The 26,537-nt window shown below is 38.1% G+C and overlaps 3 protein-coding genes and 1 long non-coding RNA gene across 8 annotated transcripts in view; 2 read left to right on the forward strand and 2 right to left on the reverse strand.

The window, feature by feature from the left end:
- The window catches only part of LOC136666160 (homeobox protein cut-like 2), a 220,017-nt gene extending 216,538 nt beyond the window's left edge, over window positions 1-3,479 (reverse strand). For all 5 annotated transcript variants that reach the window (XM_066644204.1, XM_066644206.1, XM_066644207.1 and 2 more), the window contains exons 1-2: window positions 3,208-3,479; window positions 2,927-2,997 (exon numbers count right to left, since the gene is read on the reverse strand). In XM_066644204.1, the coding sequence (XP_066500301.1) occupies window positions 2,927-2,997; window positions 3,208-3,241 (105 nt within the window). In that variant the 5' untranslated portion in view covers window positions 3,242-3,479. The remainder of the gene's footprint in view (window positions 1-2,926; window positions 2,998-3,207) is intronic.
- A 618-nt stretch (window positions 3,480-4,097) lies between these two features.
- Window positions 4,098-8,456, forward strand: srrd (SRR1 domain containing). The gene is made up of 7 exons (XM_066643807.1): window positions 4,098-4,421; window positions 5,652-5,692; window positions 5,828-5,994; window positions 6,082-6,180; window positions 6,532-6,683; window positions 6,894-6,939; window positions 7,415-8,456. Exons 1-7 carry the CDS (start codon window positions 4,282-4,284, stop codon window positions 7,607-7,609), a joined length of 840 nt encoding a protein of 279 aa, XP_066499904.1. The 5' UTR covers window positions 4,098-4,281; the 3' UTR covers window positions 7,610-8,456.
- A 609-nt stretch (window positions 8,457-9,065) lies between these two features.
- si:ch211-166a6.5 (clustered mitochondria protein homolog) lies at window positions 9,066-24,066 on the reverse strand. Its single transcript, XM_066643806.1, has 26 exons — window positions 23,803-24,066; window positions 21,062-21,171; window positions 20,466-20,637; window positions 18,641-18,772; window positions 18,269-18,426; window positions 17,655-17,809; window positions 17,402-17,524; window positions 16,269-16,401; window positions 16,010-16,102; window positions 14,214-14,896; window positions 14,045-14,118; window positions 13,520-13,624; window positions 13,243-13,343; window positions 12,840-12,992; window positions 12,646-12,708; window positions 12,302-12,537; window positions 12,132-12,216; window positions 11,817-11,970; window positions 11,599-11,738; window positions 11,419-11,499; window positions 11,013-11,138; window positions 10,813-10,922; window positions 10,257-10,350; window positions 10,012-10,140; window positions 9,824-9,897; window positions 9,066-9,744 (listed from the first exon to the last, which is right to left on the reverse strand). Exons 1-26 carry the CDS (start codon window positions 23,846-23,848, stop codon window positions 9,300-9,302), a joined length of 3,975 nt encoding a protein of 1,324 aa, XP_066499903.1. The 5' UTR covers window positions 23,849-24,066; the 3' UTR covers window positions 9,066-9,299.
- On the forward strand, window positions 23,561-25,152 carry LOC136665930 (uncharacterized). The gene is made up of 3 exons (XR_010795327.1): window positions 23,561-23,778; window positions 23,915-23,966; window positions 24,757-25,152. It is a non-coding gene; the product is annotated as an uncharacterized lncRNA (long non-coding RNA).
- The last annotated feature ends 1,385 nt before the right edge of the window (window positions 25,153-26,537 follow it).

Consider the following 26,537-nt stretch of genomic DNA (forward strand, 5'->3'; position numbering starts at 1 on the left):
GTGTAGTAAAAACATTCAGGCACCTGTATAATTTGATATTTTATTATGTAAATATTAGGTAGATTTAAATATATACAATGGTGTGAAAAGGTGTTTGCCCCTCTATGACTTCTTTTTGTTTTTTTACATGTTTGTCACTTTGAAATGCAGTTTTAAATGAAGGTTTTTATTATCAAGGGAGAAAATAAAATCCAAACCTACATGGCGTTCAATTTCTCTGGGTAAAGCCAGGCCTGATTACTGCCACTCCTGTTCTCAGTAAAGAAATGACTTAAATAAGACCTGCCTGACAAGGTGAAATAGACATAAAGATCCTCAAAATCTAGACATCATGCTAAGCTCCAAAAAAATTCAGGAACAAATGAAAGAAAGAAAGTAACTGAGATCTATCTGTCTGGAAAAGGTTATAAAGCCATTTCTAAAGTTTTGAGACGCCAGTGAACCACATTATCCACAAATGGTGAAAACGTGGAACAATGGTGAACCTTCCTAGGAGTGGCTGACTGACCAAAATTACCCCAAGAGCCTGGCGATGACTCATCCAAGAGGTCACCAAAGACTCCACAACAACATCCAAAGAACTGCAGGCCTCACTTAAGGTCAGCGTTCATGACTCCACCATAAGAAAGAGACGGGGCAAAAATGGCCTGCATGGCAGAATGCAGACGAAGACGAAAACAACTGCTGACCAAAAAGCACATTAAGGCTTGTATCAATTTTGCCAGAAAACATCTTGATGAACCCCAAGACTTTTGGGGAAAATACTCTGTGGACTGATGAGACAAAAGCTGAACTTTTTGGAAGTTGTTTGTCCCATTACGTCTGGCATAAAAGTAACACAGCATTTCAGAAAAAGAACATCATACCTACAGTAAAATGTGGTGGTAGTGTGATGGTCTGGGGCTGTTTTGCTGCTTCAGGACCTGGAAGAATAGCTGTGATATATGGAACCATGAACTTAGGTTCTGCAGCAGGTTAATGATCCAAAACACCCCGGCAAGTCCACCTCTGAATGGCTGAAGAAAAACAAAGTGAAGTCTTTGGAGTGGCCTAGTCAAAGTCCTGACCTGAATCCTATTGAGATGCTGTGGCATTACTTCAAAAAGGCAGCTCATGCTCGAAAACCCTCCAATGTGGCTGAATTACACCAATCCTGTAAAGATGAGTGGGCCAAAATTCCTCCACAGCGCTGTGAAAGACTCATTGCAAGTTATCGCAAACGCTTAATTGCAGTTGTTGCTGCTAAGTGTGGCCCAACCAATTATTAGGTTTACACTTTTTCACACAGGGCCATGTAGGTTTCTCCCTTAATAATAAAAAATGCATTTTGTGTTTACTTGTGTTGTCTTTGACTAATATGATCAGAAACATTTTAAGAATGACAAACATGCAAAAAAAAATATGAAATCATGAAAGAGGCAAACACTTTTTCACACCACTGTATTAGACACCATCTAATTTTTAAATACTGATGGTACATAAGAGTTAACTGATACATACTAGCTCCCTTAGTGCAGGTATGTTCTGTAGTTATCCTACTTCAAAACTTTTCTCTGTTAATCAAAATAACATATATAGTTGAGAACATAAATTCTTAAAATCACAGTGGCGCAGCAGGTAGTGTTGCAGTCACACAGCTCCAGGGACCTGGAGGCTGTGGGTTTAAGTCCCACTCCGGGTGACTGTGAGGAGTTTAGTGTGTTCTCCCCATGTCTGCGTGGGTTTCCTTCCACGGTCCAAAAACACAAGTTGGTAGGTGGTTTGGTGACTCAAAACTGTCCGTAGGTGTGAATGTGTGAGTGTGTGTCGCTCTGTGAAGGACTGGCACCCCCTCCAGGGTGTGCTCCCACCTTGCACTCTGTGATTCTGGGTAGGCTCTGTACCCACTGCAACCCTGAATTTGATAAGCAGTTTCGGGCAATGAATGACTGATTTATTATGTAAAATAAAACCCTGCCTGTCTGAATTTTTTTTTTTTTTAAGATGCTGTTTGGAACACTGCAGATTCACAGCTCAACCATATGTGTATTTGCTCATAATACAGCATAAAGGGCACTGGACTTTCACAGGAGGACAGGAGCGTAGACACTGATGGGACTGGGGCCCACCCAAACACCCATAGTTCACACTCTTCTTACTTGCTGTTCTTAGCACATTCCTGTGAGTTGGATTTGGAGCTAAAGTGCAAAGAAAGGCCACATTCACAGAACTGCATAAAGTGTAACCCCCGTATCGATCAATCAATCTATAAACCCAACCTACATATTTAACCACACATAGTTTTCCTAAAACTCTGAAATATTTACATAAGATTTGAATATTTAGAATCAGAGAACTGGATTTGAATCAGATTTAATTAGATTTGAATCAGAGAAAAAGAGATATGCATACTATTAACTTCTTGTTCAGGGAATTTTTGTGATATATAGAGCCTTTCTCTGCTTTTCATTTATTTTAATTTTCATGAACAAAAGAGTTAAATACACCCTCCAGTGAAACCCAAGTATTTACTTTTTTTTAAAATGCTGTCTTGCTTTTAAATATGTTTAAAAAATGTATCAAAGCATTCAGTGAGTTTGAATCTACCATGTTTCAAAGTCTCAAACGGGCAAATTCTGACAGCCTGGATTTATTACATATAAAAATATACAAATATAAGAAGTCCATCTCCTCAAATGGCACTGCAGGGCTTTCAAGTAGCACGTCAATGGAAAAGTGTTAAGTAGTGCAGGGACTACTTCCATGTTCATAGATTTGTTCAATTCTGGATGCAGGCAAATATGTAAAATTATATCTGAGGCTCTTTTAAGGCTTTTTATTATTTAACCTTAAAATATACTTCTAAATATGTAATTTTCATAAATAGATATGAGGTTTTTAGCTGTTTAATCAATAAAAATTGAACTTTAAAAAATTTGTTTGTTACCCCTTTCTGCAGTGGGTCCAACCAAATATCATCACCAATTCGTGACAGAGCATGAACTGCCTTTCCAAACACTGTAAAAAGACAAGTTACCTGTGAGTAAAGATACACCTTCTGTAAAATATTTGTTAACATATACTTGCTAGTGTTATTCCAATGTCAGTAAAATTTATTTATTTATCTCCGGCTCCGATAGGTTGATTTTCAGTATAAACTTATTAAATGACTGAAAATTAAGATAATATATAGAACATATATATTTTTAAATTCTCAATGATACCCACCTTTCACACCATTTCCTTCAATTACACACCTCATTTTTATATTAGCGGTTTCAGCTAGGTATCGCTAAGTGTGTCTAATAATGAATTACTTAGCCAAAGGTGTGAACATTAACTAACAATTAACACTTATATAAAGCACTAACTGTCATAAAAACTATTTATTTCACGGACTCTATCATTAAGCTTAACTTTAAGTTTTAAAATATCGTGTTAGGGAACTAGATATGTGTCAAGCGCCTTTTTGGCGTCGTCTGGATTCTGAGGGGCCTCGGGCTTCAGTCACTGAATGAATCACCGTGGCTCGAGTGAATCATTTTAAAACGGTTCTAATGAAATAGTCATAAATATTAAAAAACATTCAAATTTAAATAATTTCAGTAATATAAATAATTAATAATTTCCAGCACCTGCATTGCCTACTTTGCCTTAATTCGCCAGAATCCATCACTCAGGACTGATTATCTAGATTTATGACATAACAAAACCAGGCTGTCTGAATCTGCTTGTTTCAAAATTAAATGTTCAGTCATAGTTTTTGCTTATGGTATTCTATAAAACACCACATAGACACATTACCAAGGTAAAATCTTGACTTGCACTGGAGGAGGTCTTTAAGAAAAGTGTCTCCACGTTTTAACTTTAGTTAGAATTAACATGAATCACAAAAGGAACACTGTTCACTTAAAATGCACATGAAACACTCAAGCATACATTTGGGTGGTATCCAAATTTTTTTCTGTAGGATGCTAATGTCGATTCTCCCTCGACAATAAATAAAAGGTATTTGGGACCTAACATAATAAATGGTTTAATATATTGCATATTGTGATTAATGCATCACATATAAACTGTGTATCAACGGATCTATCTAGTTCTCATGTTCTAGCATCCCTAGGAACTTCGTTCAAGAACAGCACGGAGCTATTAAAATGTAACACCACAACATTACAAGGCATGGTTTTATAAGAACGTGTTAGAGTTGTTAAAATTGTACATTTGAAAATCGGATTATGTTCCTTGTGCTTCTGCACAAGCAAACACAGCCTGTTCTACTGTGAGGTGTGTATCAGCGCTATGTCTGTGAGCGGAGAGTGGCAGTGTGTACGGCGCGGTAAAGGAGCGGCGCGGAGGAAAAACACAGTTCCAGCAGAAAACAAACCAGCACCTGAACGCTCAGACACACCGCGGGACAAACTCAGAATCACTGAAGCGCAGTAAGAGCGCAGTACACCAGGCTTATAACTCTATTTTAACGTTGTGGGAGTCCTGCTTATAGCAGTAACATTATGTATAGCTGTGTCTGAAATAACACTCCACTCACTGAGCTATAGCTTCTATGGGGTAGAATACTGGACAAAAACAAGTGATGTGAAATAGCACACATTTCTCTTCTGATCCGATACCAAGTAAATCCCAGGCTGGTATTGCCGATGCCGATATCGATATCGATATTCTGAATAGTTTTGAAATCGGATTCAGAACGGGCAAATAAAAAGTTCTGATAGTGGCATTTCATCATTAATATACAGCTAGAACACACACACGTCCCACGAAATAAATAAACAAATTATATAGATATTTTGAAAACAAGGATAGTATCAATATGTATGTATCGATTCACCCATCACTCACAAAACCAGTGCAGCTTATGGCTGAATGCACAGCCTTACCAAAATAAAGTCTCTATTATCTCACTAATATCCTCGAGCTCATTGTTGCATTTATCCACTGTTACCATGTAGGTGCACTTACATTACAGTTAGAGATCCTCTAGTCCTTCAGTGATCACTGAATATCGCTGGGTATTTTAGACATTAGTGCTGAGAACTGTGTGTTTTTCAGTGTAATAGCAAAACAACAAAGTGCACCTTTATGGTAAGTGGAGCTGATAACATGGAAAATGAATGTGGATTATTAGTGCGTGACCATTTTTGGGGACCAGGCAGAGTATAAAGGCTTTTTGTTAGTCATAATGGTCTATTTGTGTGTTTAAGCAATCCCGTCATGACCTACGTGCGCTCAATAGGAAGTTGTCATTTAAGATTCAACCCTCAAAGGGCTTGCATCAACCATTTTTTGTTTCTAAATACTGGTCCTTAATGTTTCTAGGTGTAGCTCTGGGTTTTATGTGGAGCTGCTCAAAACAGCTATATGCATGTAAATTAAGTTAGTGCGTTTAAAATTTTGTGGATAGATAATTTTTTTTCTCAAAACAGAAATGAAATTCATAACAGACTGTTTCTAGATGTATTGAATGCCTCAGTAATGAACAATATATATTGAATTTTTTACAGTGCTTATATACTAGATACTTTATAGAAGGTGAAGCAGAAGAAAAACCCTGTACTGATACCCTTGATTTCAGCAGAAACACTGAGCAAATGGGTGCCTGCAATGTTTGGCAATAAAGTGTACCTTAACTATAATCTGTAATCTTTTTGTAGAAATGATTTGCGATGTGAAGGTTTCTGGCTGGAATGGCGAGGTGACAATTTATTATTTTTTTTTTTTATATATATAAAGTGGCTTACATATGATCAAACTAATCCAATATTCGTTCATTGAGTACTGCAAAAAAGGACAAAGTTTGTTTACTTCCATCTCACATATTGCTTTACAGATCTCTTGTCTGGCTGCCTTGCAGAATTTGGAGGAAATAGCTGTGTAGATAAAACAGTCAAGGAGGCTGAACTTGACTGTGTGTGTTATGGTCTGGGCAACTTCTCCTCCTGTGTATCAGCCAGATATCAGCTTGCCATGTTGCTACTGCTGCTTGATGCTTTGCAGGTGATTTCATCTGCTCCCATCTACCATTGGTGTAATATAAACTTAAGTTTTCCTTCAATTAGAAATTAAGTGCTGTCTCTCATTCAGATTCCTTTGGAAAGTTGCAGTGTGTATGACCCAGTGTTTACAGTGTCAGAAGCTGAGATTCTCAGAGAGCTGGGCTTCATTGTGCTGACTGAAAATGAGGTAATATAACAAATCTACACTTAGGATTGTCATAAAACCACCATTTAAAAAAAATTACATGGCTCTCCCTTTGCCTATTTGTACATTAAATACTAAACATATGTAGACACAAGCTTGATGATATATTTGGTGATTTTTATTTTAGTGAATGGTTTCTATCATTTAGTTTCTTCTATAAAAGACACAAAGTTTAATGGCAGTTATCTGCAGCCATGAGGTGTACTTTCCAAAAAATACAAGGGTGAGACCCTCACAAATATCAAGTGGACATACTTAAGTGCATTATTTTGACTCAGGTTTAATTAATTTATTTAAATTATAAAAATTTCTTTGGTAATCATATTTTCTCAGGAAGGAAAACGAGCCGTGTGCCACCCCACTATCTTTTACCTTATGCATTGTGGAAAAGCACTGTACAACAATTTGCTCTGGAGAAACTGGAGTCTTCATGTCCTGCCAAAAGTCATTATTATTGGCAACAGTTTTCTTGGCATTCAAGAGAGGTAATATGGTACTATAAAAGACTGTACTAGTGCAGACTAGAGGTTTCAGTCTGTGTTCAATACTTTTGCAGTAAGCTATTGTTTAAATTGTATGATTCTTACATAATCATGCATGCATAATTAAAACTTCTTGATTAAAAAAATTCTCCTGAAACACCTTGACTAGTTGTATGTATGTTTTGTTTTTTTTGGTGTGTGTGTGTTTCCTAGGATGATTCAGAGGGAGCTTGAAAGGGACTACAGCTTTCTATCAGATGTATCCTTCCAATATTGGTTGTGTGTTGCTACTTGCTTGAGACCTCAAACTGAATAACAGCTAATTTTACATTATGGCAACTAATAATCACGTGGAGTCTCACAAAAAACATGACTTAGCATTTAAAAAATATTTTGTAGTATAGCTCTGATTATTAATCCTTTTTTATTCATGATATAGTCAGGTATGTCTCAAACAGAGCCAAAACAGTTGATCTGATTAACACTAAAAAGCAGGCTCATACAGTATGAGCCCATGTTCTTTTAAGTATTTTTATACATTCATTGAACTCGGTGAACTTGGTGTATATTGACCAAGTTGGTATTGTATCATTAAACCAGTATTTTATCATTAAAGCAGTTTATTGAATTTTGATATTACCATCTGTAATTATAGAATACATGTAGGATTAATTTAAAAAATCTAATCTTGTTTGGCATGTTTAGGTTGCAAGCCTTGACAGTCCTGGTTTAAGATCATAAATGTATGTGTGGAGACAAGCCTGCCTTGCTCTCAGCGGTTCTTGGATGTGTTCAATGACACAGCACTCATCCGATTCCCATCAGACAAGCTTCATAAACTCCCAGAATCCATGTGGACTGATCCCATGGAACCTCAGTATCAGCACTGCCAGGGTCTGGAGATCATCCAACGGGAGAGTAGGAGTTAAAAGGAAGTGTAAAGGGCAGGAACTCTGCAAGATGTTTGTGTGGGTGTGTGGGGATAAGAGATAAATATGAATGCAAGGATGTGGTGATTAAAGTAGTGAATGTTTTTGCTGCATAATAGCAAAGCCATCCCCAATGTGCTTACTGCCAAAATGAGTTTACTCAAATGTGTTTTTTTTCTACAGCAAACTCGCAATCCTGGTGTGTCGTCTGGCTTTGTCAGGGGTGCCGTCAAATATATTGTGATGTTGATGGTACATAATCTCTAGACCGCGATAGTTACCAAAATGTATTACAAAAATGCAGCTATATCAGAACAGTGACACAGCCATCAATAAATTTGCAGCTGGGCTTGAATAATTTCAGCTTCTGAGTATTTACTGGCTTAGGTACAAGTAAATATAGTTTAGTTTGTCAACCATGGGGGTGGTTTACTTTCACTTTGCTTATCAGGAGTGATGCACTTTAGATGCCAAAAAACAAAGCTGTGACACAGTCTTTTGTGTCTCACGCTCACTCGCGCTGCTGACTGGATGGGACCAGATGACTTCTGTATGGACCTGTTGGACCTCTGGGAATGTCAGAGTCAGAAACTTCCAAGAATACAGTCAGAATATTTACAAAGAAAAGTCAATCTATTCTGACCTAATCCTAAAGCATCTAAACGTTCTTGATGATGGATTTAGTCCGTATTTTCCATCCAAGTCTTTTGCGTACCATCCGTGGTGCTGGGGATGGATTTACGTATTGAATGGACACACTGTTCTCAGCCAAAAACACATTTTATTCTTAAGCAAATTATTCAATAAAAATCCAGTTATGTTGTTTTCACAATTTTATTTTAAAGAAAGTATGTTTAAAACCTTACAACTGCCAGTGTTTGTGTGTGTTTTGGCTGTCAAATGAATTAAATGTTTTATTTTAATTTTTTAATGAATTTATCTTCAATTTGGGCAACTACACATTTTGTATAGTTTTAAAGCATCCTCAAAAAAAGGTTGAGAAACACTGTTCTACATGTACCAGATTTAGATCATGCACTATGTCAACTGTGCTCAAGAACACCAAGAAAGTTATTTTTTGTAAAATTGCATATAATGTAAACCTAGAAAACACACCCACAGATGAGTGTGCACTATGTAAAGTTCTGTTGGAGCTTTTAGTCCCTTTTCATTTAGGTTTCTATACAGAATCTATGCACCCTGTTTAGTTTGGTTATCATGTGATGCATCCAATTTTCCTTCTCTCCCCATGCAAATTTGGTGGTTGATTGAAAGGGGAATTCTACAATTTTTTAAAAAAAACAAAATTAAAGATGTAAACCAAATCATTGAGGGTGATCTGATATGGAATGCTCCATTCCAAGGTTTCGTTTTTTCCTGGGGTACTGTTCATTAAATGGTAATGAGTACATTAAAACAAGTGTTTTAATGCATATATCACCCAAAGAAGATATTATTTTTCTATATGTACCACTGTTTTACTGTTATCTCCAATATAAAAACTCTGAAAGCATGTGTCGTTTCACTGGTTTTGTCTGACATTAAATTGAACACCCTTGGTTCTTCTGACCACCATAAAAAAAAATCAGTAGTCATTAGGATTCTGTCAGTTAATTTCAGACCACACTGAATGAATTTGTTTACACCTCAGTGGCTGGATTTCCCCTTTAAATGTATCAATCTAGATGTCTCAATTATTTGCTGGAGTCTCTAGTACAGTCAGCTTCTCCATAACATCTTCAGTGACCATGTCCTCTTCTTTAACCAGAGCAGGTTCAGAGTTCTCATTTATTGCCTCGTTGGGCTCTGATTGTTTCTTAGTTGGGATACTGCTGATGATTTTTGATGGATCAGTTGAATGCTCTGCTTCTTCATTTTCACTTGATTTCTCTCCGTTTTGCAAATGAGTCTCAACCTGGCCGTTTATTTTCAAATGACTGATCTTTTCTTCCAGAACGTCGGAATCTTCTTTTTGATGCTTACCATTTGTGTCATCCTCATCTTCAGTCTGCTTCACATTCACTGAGGCTTCCGCATCCATCTCAGCATCGGTTGACAATTCTGCTTTTGCATTCTCAGCCTCTTCAGCAGCTCTTCTTTCTTTTAGCTTCTCCTTGAACTCCATAATCCTCATGCTGAAATAGTGATTAATAATGATTTAAAATCATTCAGTTTTGTGCTATTTAACAGATATCAGCATTATATGCACCTTACCTGTAAGAAGTCTTCAGGATGCCATTTATCAGCGCTAATTGCTCCAGTGTAGTCTCGAGTGTGGGAGTTAAGCTCTGAATTGAGATGAGAAAGATTTCATAATGTCTAACTATAATTTCAATAAGTCTAAAAATCAGTAATGCTAAACATATAAAAAAAAGTGCATTTATGATTTGACTGTCGCTTACCTCAGGCTTGCTTGAGTCTGTGAACTCCGCGCCTCCTTGCCGTATGGACCGTTCCACACGCACTGCTTGCTGGGTGATGACTTTCAGAAATTCAGAACTGCATTTGGTCTGGGGATGATTCTCACCACACTGGAATGGCCAACACAAACACACACCACACTCATAACATATTCAGTCATGTTTTATAATGCCAAATCTCAGATCTTTGCATTTTAGGCTTTCAAACACAAAAATCACACATGTACCTGGCTTTGGAAGATGTTATGTGCCTCTTTCTCTTGTGTCATGCCTCCTCTGTAATCTCCTACTATACACATCCTCTGAGCCAGCAGATGATGGCTGTCAAAAGACACATCTTATTCTCAACCTGACATTTTATAAGTCAGAAAAGTATATTTTTCAGTTTTTTTTTATTTGGATATATTGAACATTTATCACATTTTCAAGTGAAAGTTTCTGTTGTTCCCAAAGTGAGGATAAACATAACAGTAATGTAGCACTTAAATAGCACTTCACATTATTGCTTACTAAAAATTATAAACCATTGTTTTACCATTTTCAACATTACATCATAAAATGGAGATATGTACAGTTCGCTATTTGTAAACAACTGTTTTTAGCTTGTGACAGTGATCTTTTTGTATTGGCAATGGATTCATTTCTAGTAGCATATAAAACAGTACTCTCATGTTGTCACCCCTGGTCAAAATCGTGTTAAAATATGACCGCCCATAACCCGAAATATCACTACATATTTTCAAAACTGAATGACAGTTGAGCAACTACATATTTCAGCCTTACTTCAGGGCAGTCGTCAGGTCCATGGCACCTCTGAAAGAGATGCTGAGTTTCAGTGCATTTTGCAGATACTGCAAGGATTGGTCCCCTTGCAGCATTAAGCCCAGAGAACTCTGGAAGATACAGTATATAAGATATATAAGTTGGTTTCTGATTTCAGTTGAATTCATAATGTGTTGAATGTTTAGGTGGGGTCTGCTCACATCCAGTACTGCAGTGTAGGGGTGATCCTCACCATGTACCAACAGCATGAGTAATTTAGCTCGATACAGACAACGCAATGCCAAAGCAGTCTCTCCTCCAGCAAACATGTACACTGCCAACAGAGCCTAAAGGGTAAAAAAAAAATAAAACACATGGTTTAAGAATATTTACCTTCATTGTTGTCTCAAAAAACCTAATGAAAATTTGGACAAATCTTTAACATACCACCTGTTCTACACATAGTTTACAAATTTCATGGTTATTTCAGACCAAATATTTTGGAAAGAATCTCATTAAATGTTAAATTTCCCTTAAAAGTTGACATATTTTAGATAAAAGTTCTGACAATGAAAGTGTTTTAACATTTTGGATATGGGTGGTTTCATGTTTAATTATGCAACTTACATATTGTTGAATGGTGTTCGGATGGTCAAAGCCTAGCACCCTCTCACTGATGACTACTACCCTCAACTGTACACTGCGAGCCTTGAAGAAGAGGTTAGAAGATTAGACTGTGACAGAATCATCAGAATAATCATTTATTATTAAAACACTATCAAACTCAACACAGAGCACAAGACCCACCTCAGCAGGGTGGCTCTGTAGATAGGCCACTCTAGCCAGCATACTGAGACACTGACAAGCCTCAGGATGAAGATCATCACATATACGGCCAAACAGATAGGATGCCTCTTTCAGCTGTTCATATGCTTTCTCCAGCAACCCTGCAGTTAGAGTGGGCTGTCAGTGGAATGTGTTCGAATTTCAGGGAATATAATAGTGCTCTGAATAGAAAATAAAACCTTTCTGAAGGCTGTTCTGGGCAGCCTGGAATAGCCGTGAAGCATCTGTTGTTGCCATGGAAACATGCTTGACCACAGGCAGGAGATTAAGCACATCATCCGGCGTGATTGGGGCTTTGTTACGGTTGTCGAGGACATAGTCCCTTAGCCGGAGCTGTGACAGATTTCCAAAGCACTTCCATTAAAAATAATAATTAAAATCATATCATAGAGGTTGACCAAAGTATTCTAAATCCACTTACACTATTTAAAATTAGTGCTAGCAGACAATTTATGCCGTGTATATCCTGGAGTTATAATGTAGGCTTGTAGTACCTGTATACCAGTTTTCAGGCAAATCTCTCGTAACAAAGATATTTTCTGAAGCCCATACTGCTCGACAAGTTGGTCAGCACTGGAACTGCAACAAATATGTAGAACTATTCATTCCCTGCTGGTCAGAAATATACCAAAAGAGATATTTAAAACCATTCTCTCTCTTTTACCCCAATCCTTGTTTAAGACCATAGGTCTCTAGCGCATCCTGGCAAATGAGACTCCACAGCTCATTCCCACTGAGATTGCCCCATGCAATACTGTCGGCAGTTCCAGCGCTTTTATGGCCCCGCCTCCTGGAGCGCTTCTTAGATTCCTCCCCATTGGAGGCAGGGGTAAAGTGTGGTACCAATAAACAGCACAGAAAGTGACTTGCAGCTGCTGAAAGGCTCGCCAACTCCACTCCCTTGAAAAACAAAATGTATGATGATTTTATTTAATGCAAATGCCATTTTGGAATGTCACTTTGTAAATGTCCAGTTCTAATTAATAAATAAATGAAAGAATGAAGTACCTGTATGTAGCCATTAAAAATCCTTTGAGCACAGCGCACAACAATCTCTCCATAGGCCAATCTCTAGTAAAACAATAAGAAGAAGCCATAATGAGGACACCTCAGGGAGGGAAGATTATGTTAGAAAATGTTTGTCCCAGCCTGTGGATTTTTAACCCACTAAAAGAATACTGAGCATACTGCAAGATTTTTACCGTAATATGCCTCAGTCGGCCCTTGTGCTCTGATTGACTGATGAAGGATATCAGGTGACCCAAATAACGGAGGTTTATGCCTTTCTGATGCAGAGCATTCCGTAGCGTAGCTCCATCTATAGGAAATTCTGAGCCTTGCGAAGCATCATTAACCTATCGGTTAACCCACAAAGTGATGTTAATATTCAACAATACATGGGTTATATTCAAAAGAAATTCATGTCACAAGAATAGGGCATCATCTATCTGTAGTAATTTTCAGGCACTTCATCTCAAATTAATTCACGATATTTCCAACACTATAAAGTGATTAGTTCTGAATGCAACCATACAAGCTACAGAAGGTCAAAAATCAAACCACCCAAAGCAGAAAAGGTCAGGGCTGTACAGTAATGACACTCACAAATCCTGGTATCTGGTCATTGATGATGAATGCTGCAGCTTCTTTCAGTAATCTCTCCTGTAAAGACACAGCAGCACTATCTGAACTAGGGAACTCCACACCTACAGAGAGAGAAAGAGACAGATGTTATTCTTTAGAAAAAAAACGCACAATTTTTATATTAGTGATTGTGACATTTATCGTTATTAGTGTTGTTTTAATGTATTCTGCTATGTTTTTTTTTTTTGCTATATAGTTGGTGGTTAGCAGGTGTAATAGCAGTATGGGATGTGCTTGCCTGGAGAGAAGATGTTCGGGTTGAAGCGCATCTCAAAGATAATATCACTGACAGAGCCAATATCTTTACAAGCCCCTCTCACTGCTTCTGTGCCTCGAGAATCACCTGTTATTAAAATATCACACACGCTTGTTAAGAAAGTACATTGCTTGTCCACCACCAAACTGCAACAACTAAGCCACGGTTTATAATGAATGTGCTGAACTTCTTATAATAAAATGTCAGAATCATATCTCACATAAGAACATAAACACTAATGAGAAAACCCTGCCAGCACCATGAACATCATAAACACTGAATATTTACTCTGTGGTGGTTATAAACCTCAGTATTCTAGGTGCCAAATAGAGCAGAATTTCAGCAGGCAAGATGGAACCCAGGGAGTGTATGAATGACCAGCTAACTCGCCAGAACCCAGTTCAAATTCTCAGTTTGACACATGAAATGCATGAAAATAAAATCTGAAATGAAATGATAAAAAATTATAACATTATTTATTATATATTAAGTTTGTGTCCTGCTTACTGGACTTTACGCACTCCTCCACACCTCCATTCTCCTCCATCCGTGCTCTTACGCGCTGTGTGAACTGAGAATGCCTGAAACAAAGTGGCTCAAAGTAAGAACATACTGACTCAAATGAGTGCTGAAATAGCAAACTCAAACACACACACAATCACAGAAAAATACTCACTTGTGCTGGATGAAAGCCTTGACTAGCTCAGGCCGTAGGCGACACAGGTTATGGGGGAATCGTCTAGGCACGCCACCCTCTTTACTCTCTTCCCCTTCTACTACATGGAAATTGGCATCAGCCGGCATGGTACGGAAAACATCCAGTACGTAATAGCGACCATCTGCACCCAGCAGACCCTGGGCATCTGTGGAAGTGAAGAGGGGCAACTGGTAGCCACTGGGCCCCATTACAGAGTGCCTCTGAAGAGCAAGGGCCTTTGCTGACTGGGCCAGAAGCTCCAGAAGTTTTCTTCGAGCTGGGTTCTCCAGTGGGCCAGCGCTGAAGCCATACAGGAGACCCCTGGAGACTCCAGGCTGGTCTGGACCTTGCAGGCCAGGGGCCAGGCCCTGGGCAGACAGACGGATACCTCTGTAGTCTGCCAAAGCAGTTGGGAGAGTATGGAGGGCCTGTAAGTCACCTTCTAGATCACTGTAAGCTTGGATGGCTTGCAGTTCAAGTCTCTGTGCTGCTCTGCGACCTCGCTCACCGCCAAGCCACTCTTGCCCAGGGCCACTCATACTCAAATATAAGCTGCCCCACAGAAATGCTGGGTCGTCGCTGCAGTTGTTGATTGGGTCAACAAAACCATCAATCACTTTTTCAGCAGCCTGGGATACAGCCCATACAAAGGCACTATTTACCTGTTGGATAAGGCAAACCAGAGCTTTGAGTGTGGTTGCACAATATAGACAAAGACGGTATTGCAGTTATATACAACAATCAACCATAATATTATGACCACTTCCTTGTTTCTACACTCACTGTACATTCTCTCAGCTCCACTGACCGTATAGGAGCTGTTTGTAGTTCTATAAACTATAGACTATATGACTACACAGTCAGTTAGTTTCTATGCATACTTTGTTCGCCTTCTTTTCCCCCTATTGGTTAATGGTCAGGAACACCAGACGACTGGAGCAGGTGTGATAAATAGAACATTCTCAGTGCTGCAGGGATGTGGCGGTGATGCCTTAGTGTGTGTTTTGCAGGCAAGAGTGGATCAGACCCAGCCATCCTTATAGAATTCTGAATCACCAGAATGTCACTGCAGGTCTGAGAATACTCCACCAATTGAAATATCCAGTCAACAGTGTCCCATTTGCAACATCCAGTGACCAATGATGAAGGACTAGATGATGACCAACACAAACTGTGCAGTTACAAAGCTACCATCTCTGATTTTACATGTTAAGCATGTCTAATGGTTGTCTTCAAAAACTCCAGCAGCACCACTATCAGCACCACTAAGTCAACTTCACTGCAGCACTGAGAATTATATCCCAGTCAAATCTCACCTGCTCTTTTGTCCTGTGGGAATCCTGAACCACATGGTGAAAGTGGGCAAACAAGTACGCAGAGCAACTACAGTCTGTAATTATAAAACTACTAAGGGCTCCTGTATGTATACAGGAGGTGGAAGAATGAACAGTTAGTGTTGAAAAAAGTGGGTGATTATAATGTTATGGTTGATCAGTTTAAAAACCTATATACCTTTTATGTGCTTAAATTCCAAGCATATTACTTATTATTCCTATCGTATTAATAGATGAATTCACTGCCTTGATTGTAACATCTAAGTTATCAAAATACTAATAGTGCAATAAAAATATTATTTGTTTGGAAACCTATTTGCATACTGAAGCTTTTGCTATCTGATTGTGCATCATTATTGGAAAAGCAAGATAATGAATGTAAAACTATGAAGGCACCTAGAGTGGATGTCTGTTGTGTGTTGGCATTCAAAGGATGGATACCTGGAGTAAAGCTTTGTCTCTTTGAAGTCTTTCTTCCAAGGTAGTTTGTGGTAGATCTCTGGCTGCCTGCATTTCTTCATTCCAATCTGGAGCCTTAAGGCATACAACAATCTCAACAATGCACATACATAATACCACACTCAGTCTGAACAATATTTGCACCTAGTCTACACGTATATGTAATTACATGAATGGAACACAGTTTGACATGGAGCAGGATAGTAGAATGAAAAAAAAAAAAAAAAAACCCAACGAGTACCTGTGTGTTAAGACCATGCTCCAGGCCCAGTCTGCAGCTGTAATTGCTTTTGTGGGAGTGGAGAGCTTGGCCTCCCAGCCAGCTCAGAGTACGGTATGGAGTGGACATGGACTCTTCAGCAGGAAGATTAGGTCTGTGGTTAAAAAAAAGGTTTGACTTTTTAGACACATGCATATTAGTCTAATTTATTGATAGTAGGTAGGTCATTCACATCTTGAGCCATAGAACATGCCATAGTTATGTTAACTTTATTCTCACACATATTAAATAAATAAGAGTATTATTTTCTATTCTGCAGATTATAAACTTTTAAATGGCTAAAATGATTTTGTTCATAGTTGCAAACAATGCTGATTTACAGCATGAATTTAATGGATATTTTTTCTCGTAGAAATTTGTTACATCATTTTTGTCATTTATTTTACTTCAAAACAAGTGGGGAAAAAACACACAGTCAAACCTGTTTATACAGAATGTAATACACAAAGAACTAAACAGTAAAATGTAATTATATGTAATTAAAGTAATACAAATAATAGTCAGTTATTACTACTAAGTATTCAGTACCAACAGTGAAATTCATTACTAAATAATGAATTAGCTAATAATTAAATTATTAATTTTAGAGAAGCAAATTTCCATATGGTCTCATATTAATCCCCTATTAGATATGCACGGTAACCCAGAAATTTTCCTGACTTTACGTAAATGTCCTTAACACATTACCCAGGACATTACCCAGACTTTTTTTTCTGTGTGAATGTGTGCATGTGTGAATAGAGCCAGGAATGTTACAGAGTATCATGCTGTATGTCCTGCACAAACTGCACAGGCACCCCCACCAAGCCTAAAGCACGTTTTCAACATTTCCAGCTTTGAGAATGCATCTGCTACTGTGCACCACATGTATGAAAGGACAACTCCAGTATATCTCTCAACCTGATTCTCTGGAGTTATTCCGTAGTGCATATGTGAAAAATGTATATTTTCCCCCTCCTAATGCCTAAAATGTCCTATTGGAGACAGATTAAGTGACTAGTATTTTCTTCTTTTTTGTATTTTGACACTTTGTTAGGTCATGTTGCTCACATTAAAGTATTAAGGGTCAAATGCGTAACCTTTGTTTGGGTTACCTGTGTCGAAGTGCGCTAAAATTGTGCTTAAACTGTGGACTGATCTGAGACAGTAGATCCGTCAGGCAGTGACAAACCGGAGTAGACGAGGCAGGACGAGGGTCGAACACATCAGTGGTGGACCTGAAAGGAGTGAATGACTGAATGAATGAATAACCAGTAAGAAAGGCCACAGCTGGTTACACCCCGCATCGTATTTTACGTAATATACCATAGCCCCCAAGTGTCTTTGACACACAGAAAACATTCTTACCTGTTCAGGTAAAATCCCCGTGGGGAGGAGGTGATATCACAGTGCTTTCCCTCCAGAGTCTGGACACTAATGTAGAGTAAGTCACCCTGCAATTTTCTCGAGCCAGGGGGAGGGTTCCAACAGCTTAGTGACATGTCTAACAGGCAGCTGGGAGCCTGAAAAGAAGACTGGTCATTTCATATACTAATAATCATAATAACAAGGAGAAGTGTCCTTATTTTTTTACCTCAAACTTCAGGTTAACAAAGACTCTACCTTTCAGTATTACTACAATCTTTGCACTCCTATTTAGGTGTGTGATAAACACAACTCTAACTGTACTGTCACTGTTATTTTGCACGAAAATGTAGAACTTGTATAACCCTGACCGCTACGTCATGCTTTTTAAGTCTGTATGGTTTCTGTAAGTGCTGATTTGCATTCAGGTTCAAACTGCAAATCAAGTGCCATATATTACTATATTTCCTCTATGTTTTGGTCTTGCACATTAATATATTACTGAAAATGTATACCTCGTTTTTAGTCAGATTGTATATATGTTGTAATGTCCATGGTTTTTGTGTGTTCCTAATGCTGTAACCATGCAATTTCCTTCATGATCAATTCAATTATACCTCATTATATGTGCTGGAGGGTAGCACAGTGGCCAGAGGCGGATGTTCAGTGGCCCCAGGCAAAATGTAGTCAGGAGGTGGAGGAGCTTCAGTTGGTTGTTCAGTCTTATTGTTGTTACCTCTTTTACCTTTTGCAGAGTGCCCAGCATGAGGGATTTCTGAAACATATGTAAATCTTAGTGATCCAAAATACAATCTAAATTAACCTAAATACATAAAAGCATTGGCTTCTAAACATAGTCAAGGAGTAGCCCTTGGCCGCAATTTTAGTTTGCTTTAACACATCTAATTCAACTCTGAAAGAGCTTTTAACTTAGCTGGTGTGAGGCAATTCTAGTGTAAGGAAAATATGAAAAATGCATCAACTTTTACCAGGTGTGTGTGTGAGTGTGCTGAGGATACTGGGTGATCTGCCTTCTTTCAGATCATCCTGGGGTCCAGCAGCTCTCAGAAGCTCTAGGACACGGGCCAAATGAGCTCGAGCTGATCGTGGAGAGTATGGCTCTGCAGGAATTGTCAGATGTCAAATATCAAATCACAGTTTTAAGGCATCAGAAAGGTGCCAAGTGTATTTGTTTTTTATTCAAATTATTCATTTAGTTTTTTTACAGTCAAATAAGAACAGTTTTTCTGCATTTTTTAAATTACCCATAGCTTTTTTGAAGCATTTTCTTTTCATTGTCATTTCCATTTGCAAGCTAGTCCTTTCCAGTCATAAACACTATTCCACTGATCGCAGCAGGATGTTGGTTAAGATGTGTTTCTTCTGAGAACTACCCCTTCTTTATGAACTGCCAGTAATGCAACACTACAGCTCAATTTAACTTGCTAAAAGGACAGGGCCAATTTCCCAGATCTTTCACATCAGCTGACAGATACCTGTGCCACCTAGCACTGCAAGCAGTGATTAAGGGAAAAACAGGGGCCATCCTACACACAGAGAGAGTGGGGGCAATTGTACTCTAGGACATCCAGCCTCAAATGACTGGCTCATAAATACACTGCCAGAAGAACTGTCACTGTGGTGGTACGTTCTCAAGGGTACCTATGCTGTACCTTTGGTTAGGGAATATAATTGTACCTTAACCAGTTGTAATTGGTATTGGTAAATTTTTAAATTATGTAGATTTCATATGCCCCATTTCATCTCCATCTTTTATTGTGTGGTTTTTTTTTTGTTTTGTTTTTTTTTTTTTTTACATAGTTCTTTAATGAAGGATTACAAATATTCATCTCTCCATCTGGAGAAGAATATCTAATGTAACTTCAAGCAAGACAAATGGACATTAAAATGGCTGCTGTATCTTTGAAAGTAAATTTACACTGTTTGTGCATTTAATGACAATATACCTCTACATTAACTTCTTCTGATAGTGTAGGGTTCAAAACAGCAATCTCCCAATGATGGGGCCAATACATTAACAAACATGCTTATGGTTTTTCAAAAAAACTGCTCTAAACCCATGTCTCACAAATCTCACAAATCAGTACTCACACCAAACCTCCTTTACTTTTAGTATGATCTGGTCTGTAAGTTAAGATAAAGCAATCAATAAGCTGTACAAATATACATCATTTAATAAAAAAGGCTTAAACAAATTATGTAAAGTTAGAAGATGTCAGAGAGTTTTCTCTTATGAACAGCAAGCAAAATTTCTAACAAGATGATTGAGTAATCTCAGATTTGTGTGTCTGTGTAAATATTTTTTAGTATCAAGAGCCTCCCATTCACCGGGTGAGTAAACCTTTCCCTCCTAGTGCTTTTAGATTCCCACACTAATAAAGAAGAGTGAATATGTGTGAATTATGGCAAGTTTAGACCTGTTTGATTACTGCCAAGTAAGTAATCATTTATGCCAGAGTAAAGAGGGAAAACCTGTACAGCGATACCTACCACACACTTAACCTGGCAGTTATATTGGACACCTTAGTGACATGATTTTTTCTGTCACTCTAATGGCATTAGAATACGACTAAAGTTGTTTCTTTGTAATGTTGAGTACTAAACATGGATCTATGAAGCCTGCCACAGCTCTGCCAAGAAGATGATAACAAGATCATCACAGAACATTGGCAGATGTTGTGATGAGTCAGTCAAAATAGACTACACCACCATTCAAACAGAATGATTAAGCTAGTTGTATGCTTCATGATTCATGACCTAACATCACCTTAGGAACTGCAATGTTCTACTTACCTTCTACTAGTCTTAGAGTTACACCTGCTTTAAAGCCCTTGATGTTCTGGAGCTCAGTGAAGGGGTCAAGGGTTACACCAGAAAGGGCCAGAGCAAGAGAAGTCCGGGGGGCTACCTCTTCTCTACCAAGAATGGTCAATATTGCATCCTGGACCAGCCAAAAGCCATTAACCTGTGCAACAAATACAAATCCCATATCCCATAAAGGCTGTAGTTCAGCACTGTTTTTCTTAATCTGACATACTTAACTCAACTCATCTCTTTTCTGTTAGGTTAAGAAGAATTTGAATTCCCCCAAACAGTTCTGGATACCAAACCTCCAGGGCCAGATTCAATAACCCTCTTCTCTCTAGGTGGAAGATTCAGGTACAGAAAGTAGAATTTCTGCCCAGGATTTTATTTAAATGTAAAGCAAATATTTTCCACCTTTGTTTCAACAGCATTGATAAGATCAGCAGATTAGACTGCGCAAAATTGGATGCAGGGTCTATTCTTGGCTAAGCTCAAATAACAAGTCTGAATGCTGGGTCAACTAGACTCTTGTTCTGATATTTGTAATAGTATGAAATTAAATTATCCTTCTTCAGATATATTACCTGTAACTCAAATGCATCAACACCTGCTCCTTGGACCTTCACAGAAATCATTCCACCATCTTCCTTTATAAGTCCTTCTGGCTTTTTGTCATTGATTAGCTGAGAGGAATCTGTAGAATGAAATGATACTGTAAGAAAATGAAGAAAAGGAATGTGCCTACAGCTATCACGTATATGCTGCAAAAATAACAGGCTTTAAGAAATCAAGGAAGATAAAGCAGAGACAAAGTCTTTTAGCGGAAAACTACAATAGCTCTAGATGGCAGAAGACAAAAGTGTAGCACTCGCTATCCTTCACATCAGGCAGCAATAAAAAAAATATATAAATCCATAGGAGTGAACAATTTGACTTAAACATTCTTTTTCAACCAGTATTAAGCAAGACCTAGCTGGCCCCTCTCTAAACTTGTCTAGGCAAAATTTTGCCTATAAGAAAGATGAAAATGTCAAAAACTAACAGGTTGGATAGAAGCCCTGGGGCATTAGGAAAGGGAAAAAAATGCTGTTCTTATCCTGTTCCAGTGGGCACAGCTGGGGTTTGCCAAAGGGAAAGCAGTCCAAGACTGAACTACACACAGTGACAATGTGCTACACAGAGGCAAAACAGTTCAAGCACACAGGACCTTGCCAGCAAAGCTTTAAAGATCTGTTGGTACACCTCAGGAGAAGGTCTCTCAAATCCTTTGCAAGGAATTTTCCATGCAAAGGAAGAGGCTATCCTTTGAACAAAGCTTTGAATTCATAAAGTAAAAGAACCAACAGTAAAAAACGTCTAAAATCCCACACTATCCTTCTAAAGAAGACCCAAGAAGGACTGACACTAAACATAGGCAAACTTTAAAGATGCTTAGTTATTTAGCTCTCATAATATAACTTTAATATAGTATACAACTCTTAAGAAATTTTTTCTTCGCATAACCCACTAATGTTCCTGTAAAGCGCAGATGTAAAAAATATCAAAAATAGGGGACTGTTTCCTACAGCAGTTTCTGAAAGCTTGAGTTAATTGGTGGGATCGTGAACTGGATGTAAGAAATCTACAAATTACTCAAACAACAGATATGTTGTTCAAACATTTTGCACCAAGTCAACACAGCAGCTGCCTATAAAATGATTTTTCTGTTTAAAATAAATGTCACTTGACAATTAGTTTCTTAATCCAATGAACCACTTAAAGGCATATTTAAGTGTCACAAATGTTACAATACTATAAGGCCACTGTATATCTGCACACACACTGTAATTCTGAATATTTAATGTCCTTACTGCTGACAAGTGCAATGCATGTGTACGTAATATATCCACGGTTCACATTTTCCAACATAAATTATATACTGAGAACTGTTTATTTCTAGTAACTAGAGTCACATATAGGTTTCTGCAGGTTTAATTGCTATTTACTTTAATCGATTTCTGAGTTTGGAATATATTTATTTTATTATTTCCAATATCCAACACCAGCAATGAGCAAAAATGGGTTCTATGTAGAGGGTGTGTACTTACACATAGAAAATTAACAAGACACAATCTGTCCAGGGTCACCCAAACATTTTTATTAAAACTATTTTTATTAAATAAAAATTATTATCAAGTAATCAAGTCTTTTGTTATATTTACGTCATAAAAATGTGTGCAGACACCTGTAATAAGTGTTTACATCTTGTCCTCAACCCCTTTTTTCATTTCACTGGGTGCTTTATAGTAAGCCTGGTAGTAAAAATACAGTGTGAAAGGAGTGTAGGTGTGAAGTGTACACTAGATAAGAGAGAGAGAGACAGAGTTGCCTAAAGAGTAACGCGTCCTTTAGATGCAGGAATGCCCTGCAGCGAATTATGTTGGCTTTCTGCCATTACAGAACTAGTTTCCCAGCCAGCACACCTTAGTGGGGCCCACACAGGTTAACCATGAATAGCTGGCTTCAGGATGGGCATTGGTTCTGGGTGGGTGGTTTATTTAGTACATGATTCATTAGTGGGACATCAGTAGTCTGTCTATTTCAGATAAATGTGGACAGCCCAGTAACCCTCTTGATATGGCACCTACATGACACGACATCTCATAATTACTACTCAAATCAATTCTGCTACTTTATAGTACATACAGCTCTCACACAGGCATTCAACTGTGCACACTGGAGCAACTGCACCTGAGCCTAATGATACCATACTCACTGCAATATAGAGTTTCTTATCTGTGTGTATGGCTGTATGTCATTAAGTCTTCACAGCAACGTTACAACGTCAGAGAAAAGGTGGTTATTGCAGCCAAAAGCAGAAAACACTTCATTTAATAGAGGTCTACAGTCTTTTGACCATAAAATCCGGTGTTAGACCTGTGAAAGGGAGGTCCCATTGTACGAGTGTGAAGACTGTGCGTGTGATGTTTAGAGAGGGAGGAGCGTTGGGATCCAATCAGTAGAGCAGCAGAGTGAAAGTAATTCCACAATGTGAATAATACTGCATTTAAACACAGCATTTCTATTAAACCCCAAATGTAAAGACAGATTTATTAACACTCAGAGCATACACGCTGTGTGTTCTCAGCTCATCCCCTCCCTGACAAAAAAATGTAAAATTTATGATCATATTTTTTCCGCACTTATGTTCCGTCACCTTTCACACACGAGTGAGAGAGAATGACCACAGGGAACGAGGCAAGACCTCGTGCAGAAAAGTAGGAAAATGGATGACAGAAGTTGTGGAGCAGAAGAAAAGAAAGTAAGTTTGCTCGTTAGTTCTCACCCGTTTGTTTCTGCTCTCCACTTCTTCTTTTCGCTGAGTCCCTCATGTCTTCTCCTCGTTTTTGGTCAGCTAGCTAGTGTCTTCTCGTTTTTGTTTGGTCTTTTCTCCTCAGGAGTGGGGACTCTCCGTCGCCTTCTCGAAGCGCTGGAGCTGTCAGGTGTGAGGTAAAACTTCTTACTCGCCTTTCTTTTCCACCAACAGGCACTCCCTCTTTTTACTCGGTAGCCTCTGGCCAATATCCCACCCTCCCACACAGCCTCTCTCTCTCTCCTCCCTCCCTCTACGTGCCTGAGTGAGGCATGTTTGACTGGGTGTGTCCCTTCATTCTTCCACACATCTGCTTCAGAGAGCGAGAGAGAGTGTAGTCCCCTCCCCCACTCTTTTTCTCTCTTCCCCTCAGGCCAAGGTGGGGTCCTGAACACTAACGAACACACGACTCTCTCTAACCTTCAACACCGTGTTAAATAAGTTTTAAGCTAATTCCTCTCAACCTATTTACATGGCTCAAACAAAGACATAAACAAAGTCAGACAATGTTTTCAGGTGAAGTGGTGAACCCTGTAGCCAAATGCCAGAAGCAGAAAATTTGTGACCTCTGACTATTTTAATTTAATATTAACATAAATGTATTTAAAGAATATACAGACTCTGCCCCAAAAAAACCGTCCATTTTTGTTATTTTTACTTTTTGCATTGTATTAAAACACTAATTTTCACTGTTATAATTTTGAATGAATAGACACTGGTCTAAATCGTTGTCCATATTTATTTGGAAATAACCTCCAATGTGAGGGAGATAGAATTGGCATCATAACCCAAGAAATATTTTTGGTCAGAATTTGTTTTTAATTCAGTTTAAGCGTGTGAAACTTTTTCCCCACTGTGGGCCAAATAATTATTTATTTTCATCAACTCTGCATTGGTTTATTTAAATGTAATATTGCTTTCCTTCAGAATTTCAGTGGCAACCTTGTGCAAGCAGAAGTCTACAGTCTTTTGGCCTTGCAGCCTGGCATGCTGGACCTGTTAAGGGTAGTTTCCATTGTGCAAGTGTGAAGTGTGCATTTGTGTGATGGTCAGAGGAGGAGCATTGGTATCCAATCAGTAGAGCAGCAGTGTGAAAGTGTTTCCACAGTGTGAATAATACTGCTTTTAACACAGCATTTCTATTAAACTCCACATGTAAAGACAACATTATTGAAAGAGATTCAAAGATTGAAAAATACAAATCAATAACATTAATTTGCATTGATTTGTTTGATTGTTATATGGCACTTCTTGAAGATTGTGAGGCTTCCTCTACAATCAAATGTACTGGCTTTTCTTTTATTGTAATGGAAATTAAATACATATCCCGTTTTTGAAAGACATGACAATCCACATGAACTCTTTCTTTGCCATTTTCAAAGAACAGGCATCACTGATGCCAGAGAGACAGTTTTAGATGAAGCTAAACTCCTGGTCCTCACAGCTGATTGGCAAATTATAGCTCCAAGCATCAATTATATTTGCAGCATGGTATTAATGACAGGGACCCTGACCCTCCAAATGAAGCCCTGGATTCCCAAAAATGAGGTAAAAACATTATCATACCCTCATCCAAAAGTTACATAATTTCGTTTCTGCAGTGCTAAACCCAGAGTAGCAAAGACTGAGGCTCAGTTCTCCCTATTACAGTTCAGTGGAGCATCGTGATTTTGAAACTGTACGTTTTACATAAAAATATTATATAGTGTTACTTTACAGGGCGTATGAGAAAGTGTCAGTGTGTGTATTTGGAACTACGCTGAACCAGTCCTGAATCTACTCTACTTGGAGTTGGCAATTGCTTCTTTTGTATTCAGGCTCTAATTTAAAATATTTGTAATCAGGTTTAAAAGAAAATTATAAAAAAAAAATCAAAATATCACGATGGCCCTAATAAAAACTTAAGGTGATCAGTAAGAAGCAGGTCTTATATCATGCATTTCACTCTGTAGAGTGGCCTGCAACAGCTCAAAACCCTGAAGCTTTCATTTGTACCAGTTATGTAACAGCTTTCAAAAAAAAAATTGTCTGTATTTCAACATCAGTACTCATATGAAAAAAAAAATAAATAAATAAATGAATAAAAGCTTACTTTTGGGAGATGCCATGGAAAAACCATGAATGTCCATACACCTACAGCAACACTGACATTTTCAGTGCCTTTCCAAAGTGGCCTCAGGAGGGACTGATGCGAAAACTCACAGGACAAGTTTGGAAATATTCCAAATCTGATCTGTCTTTCACAGGAATCCCCACTAATTCCCTTATCACTCATTGTGTGCTCAGTGATGAATGGTGACATTTAAAATGAAAGATTTTTGTCTCACTTTCCCTCCCAACACACACACACACCTACCTTTTGGGTTTTGAATGGCAGCCCACTTCCAAGAAAACTGAAATTGCTGGCTCTTGCAAAGAAAATTCCAAAAACTGCACATTAGACATGAAATGGTATGAAAATGTAACATCACAATTATAGTTGCCCATATTATTATTAAAAAAATTACAAAATGAAATATTTCCACAGATTTTATAATAATAACTCAAATTGGTAACAACAATGAACAAACTGTAGTCTTTTTTTGTTTGCCTTATGTAAAAATAGTATAATCATCTTGTGAGTTTAAGATAGTCATAGTATTAAGTTTTAACGGGTAATTAGCAATCAATTTTACAAACCTTTTATAAATTTTGTTGGGAATACATTT

The sequence above is a fragment of the Hoplias malabaricus genome, chromosome 14, assembly GCF_029633855.1.
Source record: "Hoplias malabaricus isolate fHopMal1 chromosome 14, fHopMal1.hap1, whole genome shotgun sequence".
Taxonomy (NCBI): Eukaryota; Metazoa; Chordata; class Actinopteri; order Characiformes; family Erythrinidae; genus Hoplias; species Hoplias malabaricus.

Bases quoted from the DNA above. Each gene is read 5' to 3' on its own strand.
- srrd (XM_066643807.1), top strand. From the start codon at position 4,282: ATGTCTGTGAGCGGAGAGTGGCAGTGTGTACGGCGCGGTAAAGGAGCG. The intron at 6,181-6,531 runs GTAATATAACAA...ATATTTTCTCAG, and splicing joins TTGTGCTGACTGAAAATGAG to GAAGGAAAACGAGCCGTGTG. The intron at 6,940-7,414 runs GTATCCTTCCAA...TCCTGGTTTAAG, and splicing joins ACTACAGCTTTCTATCAGAT to ATCATAAATGTATGTGTGGA.
- si:ch211-166a6.5 (XM_066643806.1), bottom strand. From the start codon at position 23,848: ATGAGGGACTCAGCGAAAAGAAGAAGTGGAGAGCAGAAACAAACGG. The intron at 18,773-20,465 runs GTAAGTAGAACA...CAATTCCTGCAG, and splicing joins AACTCTAAGACTAGTAGAAG to AGCCATACTCTCCACGATCA. The intron at 14,897-16,009 runs GTATCCATCCTT...CTTATCCAACAG, and splicing joins GAGACAAAGCTTTACTCCAG to GTAAATAGTGCCTTTGTATG.